Below are 23,726 nucleotides of genomic sequence, written 5' to 3' on the forward strand. Positions count from 1 at the left end.
TTTTTGGTGCCAAGACCGCAAAGCAAATCCCAAAGGATCCTAGGATTTGAGTTATTCTGGACTTCCATCAAGAAGATGTGGATAAGAGACTTCAGCCTAGCACTATGGCATACCGTGTATCAGGCCTTAGTAGCATACTATTTGTAGGAGCCTTGGGCTCCTTGGCTGAGAACCCTCATGTGTCCAGATTCTTCAAAGAAGTCAGAATGGCCAGACCAGTGGTCAGACCAATCTTCCCTAAGTGGGACCTACCACTGGTGTTGAAAGCCCTAACTACCCATCCCTTCGAACCTCTGATATCTATGTGAGAATTTTACCTCTCCATCAAAACTTACTTTCTGGTCGCCATCGTGTCTGCTAGATGAGTTTCAGAACCAGCAGCTTTATCCATGCAAGAAACTTACTGTGTGTGTTCCATGATGACATGGTGGTAGTAAGAACTCCAGAATGTTCATACCTAAGGTGAATTCTCCTTTCCATGCCTTGCAGGAAATTACCCTTCCTTCATTCTGGCCAAAGCCACAGCATCTGACTGAGAAATTGTGGTGCACCTTGGATATCAAAAAAAAGAGCACTAAAGATTTACATAAAATGTTCAGAATCCACAAAGAGATTGGGCTCCCTGTTCATTTCCTTTTACCAGAGGTATCAAGGCCTCAGAATATCTAAGCTATACCTTGCCAAATGAATCAGACTGTGCATTGTTGTGGCATACAAGGTGTTTGGGATTTCTGTTCCAGAAGGGATCAAGGTGCATTTCAGAAGATCCATGGGAAACTCATGAGCTGAAAGAGCATGAGCTTCCACCACAGAGATCTGCAGAGTCATGGTCATCGGCTAAGACCTTTATCAGAGTGAACTCTGTCTTCTGGAGAGGCCTTCTTTGGCAGGAAGGTGCTGCAGGTAATGGACCAGTGAAAACCTTGCCGTATGTGGGGGTCTGTGTGTGGGAGGGGTGTCTTTTCTGTTTCTTTCTGTTCAGTCTCTTATCCCTCCCTACCCCAACTCACTTCTTGCTACTTCCCATATATATCAAAATTGTGGGAGATACTGGGCTAATGAATGGAAAATTTCTTATCTGATAATTTCTTTTCTGGTAGCAGCATCTCCAACAATTCTAGCCACCTTGGATGGCTTTTCAGCCAAGGGTCAACATTTTGTTTGCATAGTTACCATATGAGCAGTGACCTACTGTATATAATTCCAGTGCCAAGCAAACAACTATCATTACTAATTATTTTTTATAAGTTTTCTACACAGCTTTGGAATGAATCATCTGATGGAGGCCAGAGAAGAGGGCATGGCCAGCACAGGCTGTGCTGCAGCTTTCAATCACCTCTGGAAACTGCAGATAGGAAGGGAAATGCCCATATATAACAGAATGGTGGGAGATGCTGCTAGCAGAAAGCAAATTATTGGGTAAAAAAATTTCCATTTTTTGAGTTCATTCTCTATTGAAATTTTGGAAATTCTGCTTTCCCTGGCCTTTTAAGTAGTCCTTCCCATTTGCTGACCAGTGGAATAGCTATTGATCACCTTAGTAGCTCCAGTGGGTAGCAGCCTTTATTTCTGTGGAAAATGTAATAAGTTATCACCTTGTTGGTCTGTACCATAGAGTGAAGATTGTACTATTAACATTACAAAGCTATGGACAGTTTAGTGACCAGGGAGCCTTAAGTTCTTTGAAAATCATGAAACCATGAAAAAAAGTTTGAAAAGTTCTTTGAAAATCCATGAAAATACAAAACTTTGATATTATTCACTCTAGCATTTTTCTTACGTATGAAATCCTTTTAAAACAGAAAAATGCTCTGCAACCGTAAGGACCTGAAGGTTATTAAACTTGACAGGGTCCAGAGCAGATCAGAACCTGACATGGAGGTGACATGCTTGTCTTAGTTTGTGTAAAGTGGGAGATTAAGTGGCACTAGTGTACACTTCTTTGCTGTTTATCCATTCTGCTGTCTTACCTATGGAGTAGCATTAATGATGATCCAAGAGAAGATCTCATGTTTCCCCTCATGTCCAAAAGAAAGGTGTTATGAAAGCCAAGAACTGAGACATGCACTACACAGGTTTCAATGTTATATTGATGCTTAGCAATGCCAGTTTAATTACGGTCAGCATTCCCATTACAGAATTCCATGTTTTTGTACTAAACATAACCTTGAAAAAGATCAGCCAGAAGTGATATAGCCATCCTATGTAAAGTTGATTAAATCATACTGTTATTCTTTTTAGATGTCAAGTACTTTAATTGTTTGAAACAAAAGGAAATCCTTTTTTTCTATATTCACTGAAGAACTTGTGCCTGGGATAATAGTACTTAATTAAGTACATTGTGTCTGGAAGTCACAGCTAACTAGATCCTACCTACCTACTTGGGTCTTAGAGCTATCATTGTTATAAACAATATAATGGTTGTAGTATGTAGGCTTCAAGGAGTAATTCTTCAGTTTGTGTCCTATACTTAATCTTTTTAACTATATTGTGTTAACAGAAAAAGGATGCTTATGATAGGTAATATTAACTGATACTGTTTTTTTTTCTTGAGTTACTCCATTGAAATGGATTAAACATGACATAATCAAAGCACCAACAAAGCAGTAATGCTGAAGTATGGTATTATAGCATTGCAATGCTGCAGCTATGGGCAGTATTTCCATTTGCTTCCATACGCTCATATTTTCATTCATTTATTGCATTTAGGAATTATATGCTAATTTTTAGTTAAAATCCTTCATTTCTATCTTTCATTTTAATATGATTAAGTGATTTTATATTTATTATGGTAGATTGTACATGATGAAGGATATACTACACATCTTAAGAGAATACAGAAATACTATAACAGCCTATATAATAAAAGAATGGCATAGGGCTGAGATTGAGATAATTTAAAACACAGAATTAAAACTAGGATTTTTCAAGTTTGCATTAGAAAGTTCTTAATATTGCAATATGAAAATATTTCACAGCATATTTGACTTAATCGTAGAATCTACCCATTTCATTTAGATAAACACATTGTTCAGATGACTTTATAAAATCTTTTGATGGGGTAGATATCCCACACAGGCCCTGAAGTGGTTAATGTGGGCCTGAGGGGCCAAGTAACATGCCTGGAAGCACCTTCAAGAGAGACAGCAAGAAAGTCAGGCTTAATTGGTGATGTAATTGGTCCTGCTGAGGAGTGGCTGAGTGGTGATTGTAAAGTCAGAAAGTTTACAGTAGAAAGGGGCTGCAGGGAGAGAGTCTGCAGTCACTCTTTGGCGGATAGAAAAGGTAGGAAATGGTCCAGGGAGGCAGCAAGGAATCTGAGGGAGTAGACCCTGGCTGCCAGCTACAGGATCCCTGGGCTGGAACCCAAATAGAGGGAGAGCCTGTGTTGCCCTACCAGCCACCAAGGAAAGTACGGTGGCATCCCTTGAGGTAAGGGGTGTAAGGACCATGGGGCCCGGAGACAGATGGAAGACCTACTGTAAGGTCATTGGACTATAGCTTGGTTGGACTCTCTGCCACCCCAAAAAGGGTGGATATAAATATCATGAACTGGCCAGAGGGCCCAGTTACGAAAAGATAGACCACCACAGCAACAGAGTGCCTGTCGGCACTGGCACTAGACCAAAAGATAGCTGGCATGCCACTCCTGGCCTAGAATTACAGTAAATAATTGGTGCTTCTGCAATGAGCGAACCCCTTTACAAATCCCAAAAGGGATTTCTAGTCTGAGAACTGTAAAAATAATAAATAATATCTTCTGTATGTTACTTAGGGGGGAGATTGTATCTTCTGTACATCAAAAAGGTAAACTACAAACCATATTTTCTTTTAGTTCTTCAAATCTTTTATGGGCCCCATTAGTGCACATTTCTTCCCTAATAGACAAATCTATTCTTTCTATTGGCCAAGGAGAGCTATTTACATCAAGCTCCTCATTGTTACTAAGAGGTAAAGGCAAATGACTGACTGATCTCAGAAACAAACCTATCAGTTGGGTAGAGCCCAACAACTAACTTAGAGATAGTTCTTCTTTAAAATTTTCCTTCCCTCAAATTGATGACATCGGGTCAGCTGTGATAGAATATACTCCAGCCTTAGGACTTTTTCTGAATCTGCTCATTAGACTAATTTGACCTCTGTCTCAAGAACCTTCATTTGCCATATATGGAAGTCAGACAGAAGTTAAGGACTGTACTGTAGAAGGGACTGATACAGTATGCCTAATAAGGAATTCATTCAGTCTATGCAGAAGAGAAGGCTATGGAGTTTTCCCAAAGAATCACAATTACCTTCCACAGCTGCAGAGCAGGGGCAGTCCATGGCATGTCTGTGAGGCTTTATCACTCTCCACTGAGTCCTTGAATCAGAAATTCAATTAGTGCTGATATTCTATCCTTTGCTCACCCTGTTGTGCTTAAGAATAGTAGGAGGTCTCATACAGTATACTACAAATCATAGGCACAATAGAGATTGAATTTCATCTCTAACTCTGAATTTTCATGAGCATTATCTTTATTTAAATATAATTTATGATTTAATTTTATATAAATCATATGATGACTTTGAGTGCATGAAGAACTTGACATTTTTGGGATTTTATGTGTACTGCAAAAAAAATCAGAGTGCTAAATGTGTTAAAAACATTAGGTAAGCATTTTTCAACTATTTCTCCTTTGGAAGAGAACCTTGTATCCAAAAGTCATTAGAATTCAATGTCTTCATTTAACTTCAGTCAATTTTTTTTTCCTGACTGATTTAGTTCTCCTGACAGCTTTAAAATATAGTTGAATAAATTTTATTTAAAATATTGACTAAAACATGTCTAATAATTGTTTAAATCCCTTTTTATATTCAAGTAAATCATGGAGAGGCTGTGGTCTCTCTGTAGTCAAGATTGAGACTTGTTTCTCATTATAACCCTTTCGAGAATCTACAAAAAAGATTATTTTGCTTGTTTGATGTGTGGCCAATGGACATTTCAACCCCTACCCTCCTACTCCCAAATTTGGAGGTGATTTGTACAAAAACTGTGTTTCTGAGATATGGGAGGAAAGAGAAAACAGTTGGTGTCATGGCTTGGAAATTCTTCTAATGTTTTTAAGCTACATTTTATCTGAAACTCAGTGTCCTGAAAACTTAAAATTAGGTTAATTTGAAATATGTTGCTACAGTCTAATGTGCACAACTGATGTTGAGAGTGGAAAGGCATATTTCAGAAGCTATTCCATTGGTGAATTAAGAATTTAGGAATGACTCATCATGCTCTGTTAGATTTTTAAAAGGTACCAAATGACTGGTAGAGATGTAAAAATTCAGTTAAAGAAAAGTAAGTTTCAAGACAGGTGAGAGAAATAGGGAACAAAGTTTTGAATTGGGAGGATAATTTTTTTTTAAAGGAGATGGGACCAAGGGAAAGAACAAAATTAGGCTTGAGATATAAATTTAATCAGTTTATCCCAGAAGGGAAGGGAAAGGAAGGGAAGTCCTTTCCTTACTGAGTTTGAGAAATATGCAAAGATTATTCTCTCATCTCTGTTTATCTTTGTTGACAAACAATTTAATAAAGGTCTCTCATAACTGAGTTAACAACACAAATTTTTTTTAAAGACAAATTTTGGTTTGAATATCTTTACCTGCATCTACCATATAATGGAAACTATTAGTACTTATAAAATTACTTCTTGGAATAATGGTCTTAAAATATAATAAAGGAAAAAGGGTACTGAATTACCTTAAAAATAGAATGTAATGTAACTGTATAAGAAGCTCATCTTTCCAGAGAGGAGATGGTTATATCGCAAAGCCATCCTATTTTTAGTTTATGTTCTGTTTTGTAAAAAGAAAAAAAACAAGAGTTGCTGTTCTAGTCAGAAACAAAAACCCCCTCTCATTTCAAGTAATACAGAATTTATCTGATAGAGAGTAGATAAATACTTGTCTCAGTAGGCAAGAAATTAGTTTTATAAATACTGTATATATGCACCCAATGAAAAATGACTAAACATTATATATGGATAGTCAATTTTCATACTCTAGAATTAATCTTACTATTGAAGACTGTAATCATTTGGACAAGGTGTATAAAGTTTGTATTGACAGTATTATTGTGTCAGACTATGTCCCTTTCTGGGCTATTGTAAAAACTGTAGAGGAGGGAAAATAGGACAACTAATTGCATCTTCAAGCAGAACTGGCAGGTTAGAAGAGCCAGTAACTCAAATGGAGAATGAAAAGGAGTACTTGTGGCACCTTAGAGACTAACAAATTTTATTAGAGCATAAGCTTTCGTGAGCTACAGCTCACTTCATCGGATGCATTTGGTGGAAAAAACAGAGGAGAGATATATATACACACAGAGAGAACATGAAACAATGGGTTTATCATACACACTGTAAGGAAAGTGATCACTTAAGATAAGCCATCACCAGCAGCGGGGGGGGGGGGGGATGGGAGGAGGAAAACCTTTCATGGTGACAAGCAAGGTAGGCTAATTCCAGCAGTTAACAAGAATATCAGAGGAACAGTGGGGGGTGGGGTGGGGGGGAGAAATACCATGGGGAAATAGTTTTACTTTGTGTAATGACTCATCCATTCCCAGTCTCTATTCAAGCCTAAGTTAATTGTATCCAGTTTGCAAATTAATTCCAATTCAGCAGTCTCTCGTTGGAGTCTGTTTTTGAAGCTTTTTTGTTCAAGGATAGCCACTCTTAGGTCTGTAATCGAGTGACCAGAGAGATTGAAGTGTTCTCCAACTGGTTTTTGAATGTTATAATTCTTGACGTCTGATTTGTGTCCATTCATTCTTTTACATAGAGACTGTCCAGTTTGGCCAATGTACATGGCAGAGGGGCATTGCTGGTACATGATGGCATATATCACATTGGTAGATGCGCAGGTGAACGAGCCTCTGATAGTGTGGCTGATGTGATTAGGCCCTATGATGGTATCCCCTGAATAGATATGTGGACAGAGTTGGCAACGGGCTTTGTTGCAAGGATAGGTACCTGGGTTAGTGGTTCTGTTGTGTGGTTTGTGGTTGCTGGTGAGTATTTGCTTCAGATTGGGGGGCTGTCTGTAAGCAAGGACTGGCCTGTCTCCCAAGATCTGTGAGAGTGATGGGTCGTCCTTCAGGATAGGTTGTAGATCCTTGATGATGCGTTGGAGAGGTTTTAGTTGGGGGCTGAAGGTGATGGCTAGTGGCGTTCTGTTATTTTCTTTGTTGGGCCTGTCCTGTAGTAGGTGACTTCTGGGTACTCTTCTGGCTCTGTCAATCTGTTTCTTCACTTCAGCAGGTGGGTATTGTAGTTGTAGGAATGCATGATAGAGATCTTGTAGGTGTTTGTCTCTGTCTGAGGGGTTGGAGCAAATGCGGTTATATCGTAGAGCTTGGCTGTAGACAATGGATCGAGTGGTATGATCTGGATGAAAGCTAGAGGCATGTAGGTAGGAATAGCGGTCAGTAGGTTGCTTATATTCCTTGAGTCTGAGACGTCGAAAATAGGATTCTAGGTCACCACAGAACTGTGTCATGTTTGTGAGGGTGGAGGGGCAAAAGGAGAGGCCCCGAGATAGGACAGATTCTTCTGCTGGGCTAAGAGTATAGTTGGATAGATTAACAATATTGATGGGTGGATTACGGGAACCATTGTTGTGGCCCCTTGTGGCATATAGTAGTAGAATACCGACCTGGGGTATTCTATCTGCTACCCAAGATCCATAAACCTGGAAATCCTGGACGCCCCATCATCTCAGGCATTGGCACCCTGACAGCAGGATTGTCTGGCTATGTAGACTCCCTCCTCAGGCCCTTCGTTACCAGCATTCCCAGCTATCTTCGAGACACCACTGACTTCCTGAGGAAACTACAGTCCATTGGTGATCTTCCTAAAAACACCATCCTAGCCACTATGGATATAGAAGCCCTCTACACCAACATTCCACACAAAGATGGACTACAAGCCGTCAGGAACAGTATCCCCGATACTGTCACGGCTAACCTGGTGGCTGAACTTTGTGACTTTGTCCTCACCCATAACTATTTCACATTTGGTGACAATGTATACCTTCAAATCAGCGGCACTGTATTGGGTACCCGCATGGCCCCACAGTATGCCAACATTTTTATGGCTGACTTAGAACAACGCTTCCTCAGCTCTCGTCCCCTAATGCCCCTACTCTACTTGCGCTACATTGATGACATCGTCATCATCTGGACCCATGGAAAAGAAGCTCTTGAGTAATTCCACCATGATTTCAACAATTTCCATCCCACCATCAACCTCAGCCTGGACCAGTCCACACAAGAGATCCACTTCCTGGACACTACGGTGCTAATAAGTGATGGTCACATAAACACCACCCTATATCCGATACCTACTGACTGCTATTCCTACCTACATGCCTCTAGCTTTCATCCAGATCATACCACTCGATCCATTGTCTACAGCCAAGCTCTACGATATAACCGCATTTGCTCCAACCCCTCAGACAGAGACAAACACCTACAAGATCTCTATCATGCATTCCTACAACTACAATACCCACCTGCTGAAATGAAGAAACAGATTGACAGAGCCAGAAGAGTACCCAGAAGTCACCTACTACAGGACAGGCCCAACAAAGAAAATAACAGAACGCCACTAGCCATCACCTTCAGCCCCCAACTAAAACCTCTCCAACGCATCATCAAGGATCTACAACCTATCCTGAAGGACGACCCATCACTCTCGCAGATCTTGGGAGACAGGCCAGTCCTTGCTTACAGACAGCCCCCCAATCTGAAGCAAATACTCACCGGCAACCACACACCACACAACAGAACCACTAACCCAGGAACCTATCCTTGCAACAAAGCCCGTTGCCAACTCTGTCCACATATCTATTCAGGGGATACCATCATAGGGCCTAATCACATCAGCCACACTATCAGAGGCTCGTTCACCTGCGCATCTACCAATGTGATATATGCCATCATGTGCCAGCAATGTCCCTCTGCCATGTACATTGGCCAAACTGGACAGTCTCTACGTAAAAGAATGAATGGACACAAATCAGACGTCAAGAATTATAACATTCAAAAACCAGTTGGAGAACACTTCAATCTCTCTGGTCACTCGATTACAGACCTAAGAGTGGCTATCCTTCAACAAAAAAGCTTCAAAAACAGACTCCAACGAGAGACTGCTGAATTGGAATTAATTTGCAAACTGGATACAATTAACTTAGGCTTGAATAGAGACTGGGATTGGATGAGTCATTACACAAAGTAAAACTATTTCCCCATGGTATTTCTCCCCCCCACCCCACCCCCCCACTGTTCCTCTGATATTCTTGTTAACTGCTGGAATTAGCCTACCTTGCTTGTCACCATGAAAGGTTTTCCTCCTTTCCCCACCCTGCTGCTGCTGATGGCTTATCTTAAGTGATCACTCTCCTTACGGTGTGTATGATAAACCCATTGTTTCATGTTCTCTCTGTGTGTATATAAATCTCTCCTCTGTTTTTTCCACCAAATGCATCCGATGAAGTGAGCTGTAGCTCACGAAAGCTTATGCTTTAATAAATGTGTTAGTCTCTAAGGTGCCACAAGTACTCCTTTTCTTTTTGCGAATACAGACTAACACGGCTGCTACTCTGAAACCTGTCAAATGGAGAATGAAAGGGCTGTAAAAAGTTGAAAGGATGGGAAAAGCCCAGTAAAGAATTTGGCTGCATAGATATCCTCTAAAACTTTTGGGCAGAGCTTATTCCTAGACTGTGAACTCATTGCTCCGACTGGTGAAAAGTTACTCATAGAAACAGTCCTACTGGAGTCAATGGGACTACTTGTGCAAGTAATTGCTCACTAATGAGAGTTAGGGGAATCATAATCTGGCTTTTTATTAGGTAGAGTATTTGCTGTAATTCTAGAAAAGGAGAGTCTCCCAGAAAACATGCTGTAAGTTACCATCATACTAATACACAAAGAGAGCAATCCATGATGATCAATCTGCAGACCTGCCAGTGTGAGAGACAAACCATCAAAACATGTGACAAATGGCTAAAATGTGGAACACCTGTTTGCTTCCCCCTTGTTTCCACTCCATTTGTTTCTCCTGCCATGCCTTCTGTGCCTTTGCCTCTTCTATTTGTTTTCCCCATTTTTGTTTCTTTTTTGACCTCTCAAGAGCTATGGAATGTGGCAGTGGCAGCCAGGGGAACTTTGGGCTGAATCCTGAATGTATCATCAGCAGGGAGCTCAACAGCTTCAGAGTAGATGTGGCCAAGCATGGTGACATCACCACACACATGCACAGTGCATGCCATTCACAAGCACTTTTCACTCCCACTCCCCCTTCCTAGGTGATGGCTACTTTGGCTGTTTTCTAGAGCAGCAGCAGATGTGAGATACAGCTCCAGGAGGTGGATATGAAGAATAGGGAGCCAGAACTGGTGTGAAGTGTGATGTACTGTGAAATGTGATAAAACTAAGGGCTGGAAGCAAAGCCATAGATGACAGTAGATACTTCCAATAGTTTCTATTATGAATTTGTTAAAATTTTGGTAAAAAGAAGTCGTGAAGGGATTAATAATACCTAAAGATCAGGCGCACTCTGTTACTGGTAGGCAATATTCTGATAATTGATGACATACTTTCAATTGCACAAACTTGGCGTGATCAAAGAAATGTGAACATGCCTTGTTATCTTTTAGTGTAGAGAAGCTGTTATTTCTTGATATAGAGAATCTCTGACCTAATTGAGTGGCCATTTTTAGGAGCTGTCTTGAACGCTATGGACTTGTCCCCAAATTTTAGAAAACAAGTGAATTCATTCTTTTAAATAATTTGGTCACCAAATAAATACTCCTTAAAAGGTGGACAAGACTTGGGTGTCTGTGCCAGGGAGAGGCTAGTAAGAAAAATTAGAGCTAATGCAATTATTGTCAAAATTATGGTGAGGGGAAGAATAGGGGAAATGATAGAAGCGTGCTTTAAGGGGAAAAAACCCTCTCTACATCTTCTACCTATTTAATTTATCTATGGTAAAGGGTTAAATCCTGTCCCTGGATCCCCATTACACTGGAAATGCTGCATTCCCACTAGACAAGATAGAAAGGATTTGGGGAATACAGCAATGTGCAGGAAGCAAGTCGGGGAATGAAATGGTGAGCCAGAACATTGTAACTACATAGATCTTCCAGCTTATGTTCTACCACAGGGTGGTACAAGGCATGTACAGGGCTTCTTTAGCCATTAGTATGCGGTAGCCTCTTTGAAGCTGCTCCATAGCCTATGAAGGAAGATTTCTCCTCCTCTGATCGCCCAGGATATTTGCATAACATTTGAACCAGCTACATCGGGAGGGCAATACAATAATTATTTGTTCCTAAATACAATTTTTGTGCATTGTAAGCAAACAAATCACTTAAGTTATCAAAGAACATTAAGAGCTGACTGCTGTTCCAATGTTTGCTGGGTCCATTTTACAAAACCTGATTGATAAACTTTAAATAAATATAGACAACATAAAGCGGTAGAATGAGATGAAAGAAAATATGTTAGGCCCATAAAATCTTTGGAAATTTTGCAGCCACTTTCAATAGAAACATATTCTTCTGGAAGTCAGTCAAATGGGCATTCCCATTTTGAGGAAGCTTCTATTAACAAGGTTTGCAAGCAAAAATGTGACATTTTACTTACTGTTTGAATTTCTAGTGCCTTAGAAAAATTATTTCATTGGTTTTTTTCCTCATGGAAACTGAAATAATCTTGAAGTATGATGTTTGGCATGTGGCCATGCCACATCAGGTTCTGATCTCATTAGATTACTTAAAATAAGCCAAGTCAGGCATGGTCACTTCTGGGATTGGGAAACCTCTGAGGTGTCCTGAGAAGTTAGTGACTCAGTAATGAATCAGTGCTGCATTATGCCATTATAATGGTAGAAAGAACAGTGCAACTGGATGTTTTGCCTTTGAAAGGATCTGTAAACCCACTTGTATATTTTAGTGAAGAGTGACATGATCTTTGAATCAGTTTTGAAATCAGTTTTAAAAGTTTGAGCACTTTGGGATCTTTGGATGAAAAGTGTTATACAAATGTCAGCAATTTCTGTATTTTTAATTTTTTAAAATTTAATAAGAACTACATTTAAAAAAAATTAAATTGTGTATAAGACTTATTGGGAAACCTTGTATTTGCATGAGAACATAAGAATTGCCAGAACTGATCAAATCAGTGGTCCATCTACTCCAGAATTACATTCTGATAGTGGTCACTACTAGCTGTGTCAGAAATATGATAAGACAATTTATGAAATAACCTGTCCTTAGGGAAAAACAATTCCTAACCGCTGTCGGTAAGAGGCTGGTGTGCCCTAAAGCATCATTTCCCAAACTTTTTGAAAGTTGATGCCCCTATTAAGGAAAATGAAACCAGTTGTATTCTCCTTCATCCTGGCCATTTGTTACTAAAGGCCTACCTAAAATGACTGACTACTCACTCAATAGATTGGGTAGATCTTCATAATGATGCTTCCTTTCCTTCACTGCATGCTTTCAGCAGTAAGGTATTTGAGAGAATTGATATTTAGTAAGTATCATCCTTGGCATCTGAGCTAATATTCATTGAAATGAACAGAGCAGTTCACACCTCAGAGCTATAGTTTCAGGCTGTGTAAATTTAGGCAGACATCACTGCATTAGTTGCACCTGGGTCATGTTTTAAACGTTTACTACACAACCATAGCAATTTGAGACTTACTTAAAAGCTGAGATTTTAGCAGAAAATAGAGAGACTTTTCCATGCCCTTTGCAATACTTCACATCCTCTATCTTCCAGGAGTCATACCCCACACTTTAAAAAATATTGCCCAAAAGTATGGGTCATTATATTACTTCTTAAATGGTTTTAATCCTATATCATTTAACAGTGGATGATCTTATTACTCCTTTTTGGAATCCTACTAAGCTTTTAGCCTCAATTATATCTTGTAGTAGTGAGTTCCACAAGTTAAATGTTATAGATCTTTGATTCTATATTCATGATTCAGTCACTGATCAGTTCTTGATGCTGAAAACAAAATCTGTTTTCCTTTTAATATCTTGGGTCAGTTCTTGGTGTACGGTCAATTTCCACACAGTGCAGTTCAGGACAAAGAAAGGAAAGGTGGTGTCATAAAGCACTTTCCCAATCCTTGGCTGTTGTGTTCAGGGCAATCCCTGGTGTAAATTACAGCAGCCTCAGGGCTGCTCCAGTTTACTGGCTGTTAATGGCTATCAGGACTAAAAGCACAGTTTGAGATCAGCATAGTATAGAGACATCCTGGCCATTCCTCTTTCAATACAACAATATACCTTACACCAGTGGTGGGCAACCTGTGGGCCGCTAGACCATTTGTTTACATTTGCAGGGCCACCCACAGTTCCCAGTGGCCGCGATTTGCCATTCCCTGCCTATGTCAGCAAGAAGAGAAGTGACAGTGGGAGTTTAGGGCTGGCTGTGTACCACCAGAGGATTCTCCTTGCACTGTTTGATTCTGCCAGGGCCATGCTGGCTCTAGGTTCAGAAACTGCTAGCAATTCAGTGTAAAGCAGCTGCATCGTATTGGAGAATCTGGTCCATTGGTTCCTCATAACCAGTACTGTTGCTTTTAAGTAAATGAAGTTGCAGTTTAAATTTTATTTAGTGATAGCTTAGATCTATGAATGCCTGAATACATATAAAATATATTTAGGCTGCATAACTTTCTGCTTAATATGCTTCAAATGTTGTGGTATTTGGTTCTTTTATCTCTATACCTCCTGTCTTCAAATCATCTTACTAAGAAACAGACCTCTGTATGATACCTGCAAAAATCATTCCATTGATTAGTTTATTAGTGCAATTTAAATAAGTGCATTCATTTGTTTAATGCAATATTTGTTCATAAAAAGCTCAAAGAAAGTATTAAGATTTCTTTTCTTTTTCGTTTGTTTTGTTTTTATTAGTGGTCATATGCTTTAGAGAAACCAAATACTGGCAGTATATTTAATATTGCGTGGTCTATTGATGGTACTCAAATAGCAGGAGCTTGTGGAAATGGACATGTGATTTTTGCCCATGTCGTGGAGCAACGCTGGGAGTGGAAGAACTTTGAAATAACGTTAACTAAAAGAAGAACTATGGAGGTATGGGTTACAAGTTCCGCAAAATTGACCTTCAGGATTGTTTATGTAAGACTCACAATTGTAACTCAGTAAAGACAAATAATTGTGAATGGACAATTTTTGCAGAGTATAAAATGATAGGATTGAATACCTTTGCGTTATAAAAAGGCCAGAATGAGCAAGTGGTATTTGAGTGTGTGTTCACATCACCCAGAACTACATCAGCCTCTTGGCTCACTTAAGGATCACAGCATCTTGCTTTTATGTGGGGTGGGGGCATGAATACGGGATTGAGTCATAGGTCTTGTTTACATCAGAAATAATAATACAGTAATTACCAATAAAGCGATAGTGTAGACAGGGCTGAGTATCATGTCTACACTAGTGGATTGCCACTGGTAGAGCTGCACTATCGCTGGCTATTGCTACAGTACGGGTTCTAATTTTTCTATGGCCCTATGATGAATGGATCTGTCTTCTTGAATTTCCAGTCAAGAGGAAACTGGCAACTTACAGCTGACCACAATCATGAAGAGTGTTCGTGTCCTTTGTTGCACTGCTCCACCATATTACAGTCGCTGGTTCAAATTTTCCAAAGCTAGGAAAAAAATTGTAACATATCTTTTAAGAGGCTGTTTTTATTATCTCTTAGTGAGGATTTAGGGAATGAATGCATGGAAAATAATAAAACATTGAGACTGAAATTTTCAAATCTGGATGCCTAAAGTTGAGTTGCTAATGCTAAGACTTGAAAAAACAATAACAACAACAAAAACTCCTAAATCCATATTTGAAAATCAGATAAGGGCCCAAAAAAGTTCTGAGCACTCGGCATTTCCCATTGACATCAGTGGGAGCTGCTGGGTAATCAGCACTGTTAGAAATGAAGCATGCCCCTAACTGTGGTTTATAGAGCTCAAATTTTGGCTCCCGTTTTTGAAAATCCTGGCCTGAATCCACAATTAGGCACCTAAATATCTAGGAGTGAATACAGAAATTTGAATTTTGACTTGCTAATATGTCTTCTGTGTTCCCAGACACTGACTCATAACATAATCAGTCAACAGTGGGATAATACAGACTTTCTGTTGTTACAAGTTTTTCCAATTAGAGTTCAGGCCATCATTTTCAAACCTGGGTGCCTGAAGTTAGGCTCCTAAATTAATAATTAAGCACCTAAATATCTTATAGTCTGAACTCTTTAATGTTGAATACGTAATTGGGAAAACTTGTAAGAGAGTCTATATTACCCCTCTATTCTCTGGATGGTACATCAGGAATCAGTGTTTGGGAACACAAAAGACAATTTCACAGGTCAAAATTTGTATTTCTGCATTCATTCCCCGACATTGACTTGTAACAGATGGTTCTGTCTAGCAACCTCTAGGGATTTTGTATATGCAAACACTTGAGAAATAGAGCTAACCCTGATCCAGGATGTTTGTTTTACATAGATTTAAATAGTGAAGAGATGCCTATACAAGAGCTCTAGGCAACCCTAACTCTTGCTCAGTGTTATAACAACAAATGACATTATGGAGTCAGACAGCAGTTGTGAGCATGTCAGGATAGATCTCTTTAGGAGCTATGTGAATGGCCACTGGCTCTTGGTGGTTACTGCATTAAGCCCTTGTTTTGTAGCTGGGTGCAGATCTGAAGAAGTTCAAACCCTGCTGCCGCCATCAGTAGGACAACATCTAAAATACCCTTGTTTGAAGAGATCACTCTCCCATGTACATGAATTATTTGCACAGATATCTTTTTACTATTATGTGTTATTCTTTCAATTTCCTTAGATTTTTTTTTATCCCTAATGGGCCTATGATTTTTTGATCAGGACTACTGGTGATGAATTGTCAATCCTAACTTGCATTTAGTCCTCTAACAAAAGAGCTGAATTTCAGTGGAACTCTTCCGGCAGACCTCACTTCCAAAATGTGTAAGGATTCTCAACATAACATCCTGAGTGCTCAGAGAGACCCCCCCAATGGGTTCTCTATCCTGACAGGCTGGAATCTGCAATATAAATAAATCTATTCCACATCTGAGAAGTCTACCCTTTTTTCCTCCCACCATGTCAAAGAATTCAATATTGAAGAAGTTGGGGAGACAAGTTCCTCTACATATCCCAAAAACTGTGTCTTATTGAAAAACATGATCTGGTTCTGCCATGTAGCTTGGCCTACAGGGCCAGTTCTGTGAATGATTTCAGGAGACTCATTAAGAATGATCACTCCCTAAGAGAGAATATTTTCCTAGCTTTGGCTTTAATGATGTTTGCTTTTATAGGAAGCTAAGAATTACCGTGCTGGATCAGCCAGTAGTCCATTTAGTCCAGTGGCTCTGAACCTTTCCAGACTACTGTACATCATTCAGGAGTCTGATTTGTCTTGCGTACTCCCAAGTTTGACCTCACTTAAAAACTACTTGCTTATAAAATCAGAAATAAAAATACAAAAGTGTCACAGTACACTATTACTGAAAAATTGCTTATCTTCTCATTTTACTATATAATTAAAAAAATAAGTCAATTGGAATATAAATATTGTACTTACATTTCAGTGTACAGTATATAGAGCAGCATAAACAAGTTATTATCTGTATGAAATTTTAGTTTATACTGACTTTGCTAGGGTTTTTTTATGTAGCCTGTTGTAAAATTAGATAAATATGTAGATGAGTTGATGTACCTCCTGGAAGTCCTCTGCATACCCCTAGGGATACGCATATCCCTGGTTGAGAACCACTGATCTAGTCTAGTATACTGTCGCCAACTGGCCCATACAAGATGCTTCAGAAGATGGTTCAAGAAACCCCATAATGGAAAATAATGGAATAACCTGCCCATAGGGGAAGTTTCTTCCTAACTCCCATCACTTAATACAGTAGCTGAATTATGCACTGAAGAATGAGAGTTTATATGCCTCATTTAAAAAAAATATACACACACACATACACACACAAACACACAATATCCTGTCTAATGTAACTGGATTTTCTCATTATGCATATAAATGTCTAGTCTTTTGTCAAGTCCTACCAGATTTTTGTCCTCAATGGTATTGTGTGGCAGAGAGTTTCATAAGTTAATTATGTATTGTATAAAAAAATAAAACCCTTTTATCAGTTTTAAATGTGCTGCCTTTCAGTTTCAATATACATCCCCTTTTTCTTATAAGTGGTGTTGGAGAACTGTCTATTATTAAGGTTGTCCCAACATTATAAGACTGTTTTCAGTTGTGTAACTTGAACCATTTGAGCTGAAATATTCCACACTGGGTGTCTGCCTCAAGCGAAAACATTTTGGAACATTTCCACCATAATAGTTCATCCATTTCCAAGAAGGATGCTAGGGAGAAATATGTTCTTTTGCCCACATTAAAAAATTCTAGTGACTTTCACACACCCTTGCTTTGTAGAAGAGACTCAAAGCTCCCACATATGACCAGTCATCTCCACAGAGCAACTGAGTAAAAAACGTATTGTCACAAGGTGTTTGGCCCCTGTAATTGAAGTAGGTCCGGTTCTCCTGTGCCAGGACAGGTGCTCCCATTTGTCCACTTAATGGGGTGGAGCAGTGCCTGGGGGCTATAAAGGATCAGGGAGAGACCTAATGAGTTAGGGAGTCCCAGTGAGTCAGAGCAGACTGGTTCAAGTGGGGACAGATGAGAGCTGCCAGAGACCAGGGATACCGGAGAAGGTCCTGAAAGGAAGAAGGTGTTCCTTGGGGAAGACTGAAGACAAGGAGAGTATCAAGAGGAGTTTGCTGGCTGTCATTGCCAAGCCTCAGAGCCAAGGCTGGAGGGCTGAAGGCAGGAGGAGGAGCAGAGGAGAGCTAGAGCCGAGGGCTGAAGGCAGGGGAGCAGCTAACATTGCCAGGGCCAGACAGCTGGACTCAGAGGGATCATTAGAAGGCCAGGGTGAGTGACAGATGCTCCCTCTGACAAGATGCTCCCCAGGAGAGAAACTATGGGGGGTGGTTCCCACTGGGAAGAGTGAGGTTTCTCTCCAACTGGAAGGGCTAGGGTAGCTGTCCTGGTACAAGGACAAGGGAAGGATGACAGACACTCTGGGTCTCGTTGAAGGCTCCAGTGTATGGGGCATCAATGACAAGATGTGTTGAGTTTTAATGACTGCTTGCACTGGGGTGAGAAATGGACTATGTTAGTGAATTTTGTTGGAAACTGAATGAACTGTGTTTGGCAATATACCAGCCCCAAAGAGGAGTAGTATTTAAGATCTGAAGTGGATTTACTGGGGACTCTGAAAGGGTAAACTGAGGAAGACATGCTTGTCATGCTTTGGCTTATTGCAGGAAGGTTCTCCAGGCAGGGCTCCCCTATAACACCAACATTACAATAACATTATTAAGGTTAAAAAGTCAAGTACTTAAAGGTTAGGAAAAGCCAGGAATTAAGGTTGCCTCTGCAATTTTGATTTGGCCTCTTATACATATGCATGGAAGAAAATATGTGATCAGGTAATTAAACTGTGGGTATATTTACACGTAAACTAGCAGCCCAAGTATATATCTAGGTTCCTGTGTATTTGAGTGGCTAGCCCATGTTGAAGCCTGTGCCACCATATTTACACTAAAAGAAAAGGAGTACTTATGGCACCTTAGAGACTAACAAATTTATTTGAGCATAAGCTTTCGTGAGCTACAGCTCACTTCATCGGATGCATTTGCTGTAGCTCACGAAAGCTTATGCTCAAATAAATTTGTTAGTCTCTAAGGTGCCACAAGTACTCCTTTTCTTTTTGCAAATACAGACTAATACGGTTGCTACTCTGAAACCTGTCATATTTACACTATTATAGTTACCCATACTAGGTAGATTGAGGCTAGCATGGGTATGCCTACGCCACTACAATCACACCTTCACTTGCAGTATGGTAAAAGTTTGGCAAAGTTATAAACAACTGAAAATGGGATCTTATAATGGAAAGTGTCGGGCAACTTCAATAACAGGGGGTCCTATAGCCATGTTTATAATAACGTGTTTACAGCTAACATATTAAAACAAAACAGTGCCAACATTTTTCCTTGTAAGGAAGTTTATCCAAGTCTAATTTTGTTACTTCACGCTGAAACTTTTGTATCACTGCTGTACAGTAGAACCTCGGAATTATGAGCACCTCAGGAATGGAGGTTGTTTGTAACTCTGAACAAAATATTATGGTTGTTCTTTCAAAAGTTTACAACTGAACATTGACTTAATACAGCTTTGAAACTTTACCATGCAGAAGAAAAATGCTGCTTTTAACCATACTAATTTAAATAAAACAAGCATAGAAACAGTTTCCTTAGCTTGTCAAATTTTTTTTAAACTTTCCCTTTATTTTTTAGTAGTTTACATTGAACACAGTACTGTACTGTACAGTATTTGCTGGTTTTGTGTGTCTCTGCTGCCTGATTGTGTATTTTTGGTTTCAAATGAGATGTGTGTGGTTGATGGGTCAGTTCATAACTCTGGTGTTTGTAACTCTGAGGTTCTACTGTAATTTTTTTTTTTTGAGATAGAGTGACCAGTCCTAATCACAGGATTCCAGGTGAGGGTGTACCATTGATTTAAGTGATGGCATTGCTTCAGGAAGACAGATCCATTTTTTACAAGTCAGGTCTTTGAACACACAAAACAAATTAGCAAGTAAAAACCACGTACTTAATGCAATCCTTTTAATTTCAAAACTATGCTAAGTTATTAAATGTGAGTTAATAGGAGCTTTTTATTGATTGATTTAGTCATTCATAAATGCTTTTCTTTAAAACTTCCTACATAGTTACATGGTACTGTAAATGCATAATATCAGCCAGCTGTTTATGAGAATTAACAATGAGTATAATATTATGCTGTTTTCTGTTCCATAATTTTCATTTTTTTAACCATAAACCTTTTTTTATTAGGTCCGTAATGTTATTAATGATGCAGTGGATTTACTTGAATTCCGTGACAGAGTCATTAAGGCCTGTTTGAACTATGGGCATTTAGTTGTTTCGACTTCTCTTCAATGTTATGTGTTTTCGTAAGTAATTTCAATTAATGAAGTATTATTTAATCCATTCAATCATTGTGAGAATTCAAAAGGAGCTTGATTTAAAGTACAGTAGCTTATACATGGTTTGGCTTTGAATACATCAAATCTTTTTATAGAAATATGTCATAGAACCCACTTATATACATACTAATGTATATTTTCATAGTTGCATAAGGAATTACCATAATGTGTTCCAGTGGCAAAGCCAGCTTTTGCAACCAGGAAGGGGGGTGGATCATTGGTGGTGGGTTGGAGACCAAGTCTGCCCCACATTTACCGGACAGTGAAAGCTCCCATCCTGTGGAACTGGGCCCAGATCCCCACTCTGGGCATTGTGACCTGGAACACAGGGTTGTAACACCATTCAGATTTGGCTTGGCCACCACTCTGTCATGACCGAGGGGTGCCTGGGCCAATTTGAGTGAGCGGCTTTGTGACATGTTGCACAAGGTCACATAACCATGTGACCCCATGCACCATATTGCAATGCCCAGAGCAGGGAGGCAAATCCAGACCTGTGAGACAGGAGCTGCCGATGCTGGGTGAGTGAGAGCCGGGCTTCCTCCCCAGCTCTGTGTAAAAATTCATGTCATACACTTCCTTCAGTCAATTGCATAATATGCTTGAAAAGATGCCACATGTCAACCTAAAGACTGCCACAGAGATGGTTGCACTGCCTTTTAACCCCCATTAACTCCACCACTGTTAAGTTCTACTAACATGAATGAAAGTTGCACAGTTAAACCCTATCTTTGAAAATGTACCCCATGTGCCAGATTCTCAGCTGGTATAAATTGTCCTAGCTCTGTTGGCTTCAATTGAGCTATGGCAATTCACACAAGTTGATGATCTGGCAAATGGAGGAAAAAAAATAGTTGATAAATACAATTTATGGGAAATCATCTTGCCCATCAAATATCTAAATATGGGCAGGCAATTGCTCACCTTTAGATTCTGGAGCTGCCAGTTGCATCCATTTGGCCATTTGACCCATGTGCACTGGTTACTGCTTTGATAACATTGCTTTTTGCTCAGAGTCCATGACATACAAGCTGTTTCTTGGATACCATTACTTTGCTCTGCAGATTGGCCAGCAGTTTCTTTAGAAATAGAATTGATTGTTTATAAGTAAGGCTACGTTTTAGTCATGAGTATTTTTAGGAAAAGTCAGGGGCAGGTCATGGGCAATAAACAAAAATTCATGGCCCATGACCTGTCCATGACTTTTACTAAAAATACCAGTGAATAAAACTTGGGAAGGGGGCTGCCCAGGGGCCCCACGGGTACTGGGGGAGGGCGGCCCAGCTGCTTGGAGGGAGGGGTTGCACGTGGTCTGGGACTCCCGCTGGTGCTCGGGAGCGGGGGAGTTGGCGGCACCAGCAAGCTCCTTACCTGGTTCTGCGCCTCTCTCCCCCAGCAGCAGCAGAGTTTGGGTGTGAGAGGGGGCTGGGGGGTGAGGCACAGGACAGGGTGAGGTGGGCTCTTGGTGGCGCTTACCTGGGGGGGAATCCCCGGAAGTGGCAACATCCCCCTCGCTGAGCTGCTAGGCGGAGGTGTGGCCAGGCAGCTCTGTGTGCTGCCTCTGCCTGCAGGCACTGCCCACACAGCTCCCATTGGCCATAGTTCCCGGCCAATGGGAGCTGCAAACCCAGTGCTCTGGGCAGAGGCAGCCTGCAGAGCAGCTTGGCCATGCCTCCACCTAGCAGCTGAGTGAAGGGGATGTCACCACTTCCAGAGAGACCCCCAGGTAATCGCCACCCAGAGCCCACTTCACCCCATCTGGTGCCCCAATCTCCTGCTCCCTCCCACACCCAAACTCTGTGGGAGGATGAGGCAGAACAGTGGCCCAAGACTGCCCCAGCAGCAGCTGATGCACCTGGCACAGGTGCTGCCTGAGCTGCTCCTGAGCCAGGCGCACCAGCTGCTACAGAAGTCATGGAGGACACGAAAAGTCATGAAATCCGTGACTTCCGTTACCTCCATGACAAAGGCCTGGTCTACACTACAGAGTTATGTCGAAGGAAGCCACCTTAAGTCGATCTGTTAATGTATGTGTCTACACTACCGGGTCCTTTATGTCGACCTAAGTCGCCTCTGATGTCAACTTCTGTAATCTACCTCTGCAAGAGTCATAGCACTTAATTTGATTTTCATGGGCCAACTGTGAGGAAGTGTAGACGCAGCACTGTGTAATTGGACTTAATTGGCCTCCAAGCAGTGTCCCACAATACTCATCTGTGACCGCTCTGGACATCATTCTCAACTTTGCTGCACTGCAGACAGGTACACAGGACACAGCCCCTTCCCTGCTAAAGCTCCGGGAACTTTTGAATTTCCATTTCCTGTTTGATCAGCACTGGGAACATGCCAGCTTGAGCATAGCTGATCATGGAGACTACATGCCCCAAATGTGCTCCAGCCTGGTCTGCACAGAAGGTGGTGGATCTCATTGCTGTGTGGGGAGAAGGGTTTGTGCAGGCAGAGCTCTGATCGAGCAGAAGAAATGCTGACATCTATGCAAAGATCGTTCATGGAATGGGGGAAAAGGGCTACACGAGGGACACACAGCAGTGCTGTTTGAAAATAAAAGAACTTCGCCAGGCGTACCAGAAGGCAAGGGAGATGAACAGTTGTTCTGGTGCTGAACCGCACACATTCCGGTTCTACAACAAGCTGCATATGATTCTTGGGGTGACCCTACCAGCACCCCCACAAACAATGTGGACACCTCACAGATGTGAGAATCTAGGGACAACAAGGAGGATTATATGGTGGATGAGGAGGAGGATAATGGGAGACAGGCGAGTGGTGGATCCATTCTCCACAAGAGCCAGGAAATATTTTTAACTCTGGAGCACTCTGGGTCGCAGGACATCACGGTGGTTGACAGTGATGCCTGGGAAGGCACCTCTGGTGCGAATACAGTTAAAATGCACACTTGGAGCAAAGCAGCTCCCACGGTTGATTTACCTACTGATTCCCCACTGACCGGTAACTCTCTGGCGTTGCAAGCTTCCAAATAGCGATAGCCACTTGTTTCTCCACTGTCAGAGCAACTCTCATTTTTGAGAGGGCAGGGGAAAGCTCTGCACAAAGTTTCTGGAAGGTGGTCTTCTGCAGTCGAAAGTTCTGCAGCCACTTCTCATCATCCCATACCTGCAAAACGATGCTGTCCCACCAGTCAGTGCTTGTTTCATGGGACCAGAAACAGCGGTCAACAGCGTGCAACTGCTCTGTGACTGCCATCAGAAACTGTGAATTGTTTTTTTCAATGGCTTGCAGCAGGGCTGCCTGCAGGACATCTCTATGTTCCACACGGCGGACCTTACTTTGGCTCTGGAAATACTGCAGGAGAAGGCATGAGGTGTTCGAGATGCTCACAGCAAGAGTGCACAATTGAGCAGGCTCCATGCTTCTGCACTTATGGCATACGCGCTGTGATTTTAAGGTGCGAAAACCACTGAGTTGTTTGCTGTTGATGTGAGGGAGGGAGCACAGTGCATCATGGGATGTCGACGCAATGTTCTCATTCTCCCCTGCAACAATGTTTTGGTCCC

The 23,726-nt window shown here is 41.0% G+C and overlaps 1 protein-coding gene across 7 annotated transcripts in view; it reads left to right on the forward strand.

The window, feature by feature from the left end:
- The window catches only part of IFT80 (intraflagellar transport 80), a 145,016-nt gene that overhangs the window by 91,991 nt on the left and 29,299 nt on the right, over nt 1-23,726 (forward strand). For 6 of the 7 annotated variants that reach the window (XM_043491885.1, XM_038417223.2, XM_038417225.2 and 3 more), the window contains 2 exons: nt 13,972-14,151; nt 20,039-20,157. In XM_043491885.1, the coding sequence (XP_043347820.1) occupies nt 13,972-14,151; nt 20,039-20,157 (299 nt within the window). The remainder of the gene's footprint in view (nt 1-13,971; nt 14,152-20,038; nt 20,158-23,726) is intronic. The other variant, XM_043491883.1, reaches the window with a different exon arrangement.

The sequence above is a fragment of the Dermochelys coriacea genome, chromosome 9 (genome assembly GCF_009764565.3).
Source record: "Dermochelys coriacea isolate rDerCor1 chromosome 9, rDerCor1.pri.v4, whole genome shotgun sequence".
Classification (NCBI taxonomy): Eukaryota; Metazoa; Chordata; order Testudines; family Dermochelyidae; genus Dermochelys; species Dermochelys coriacea.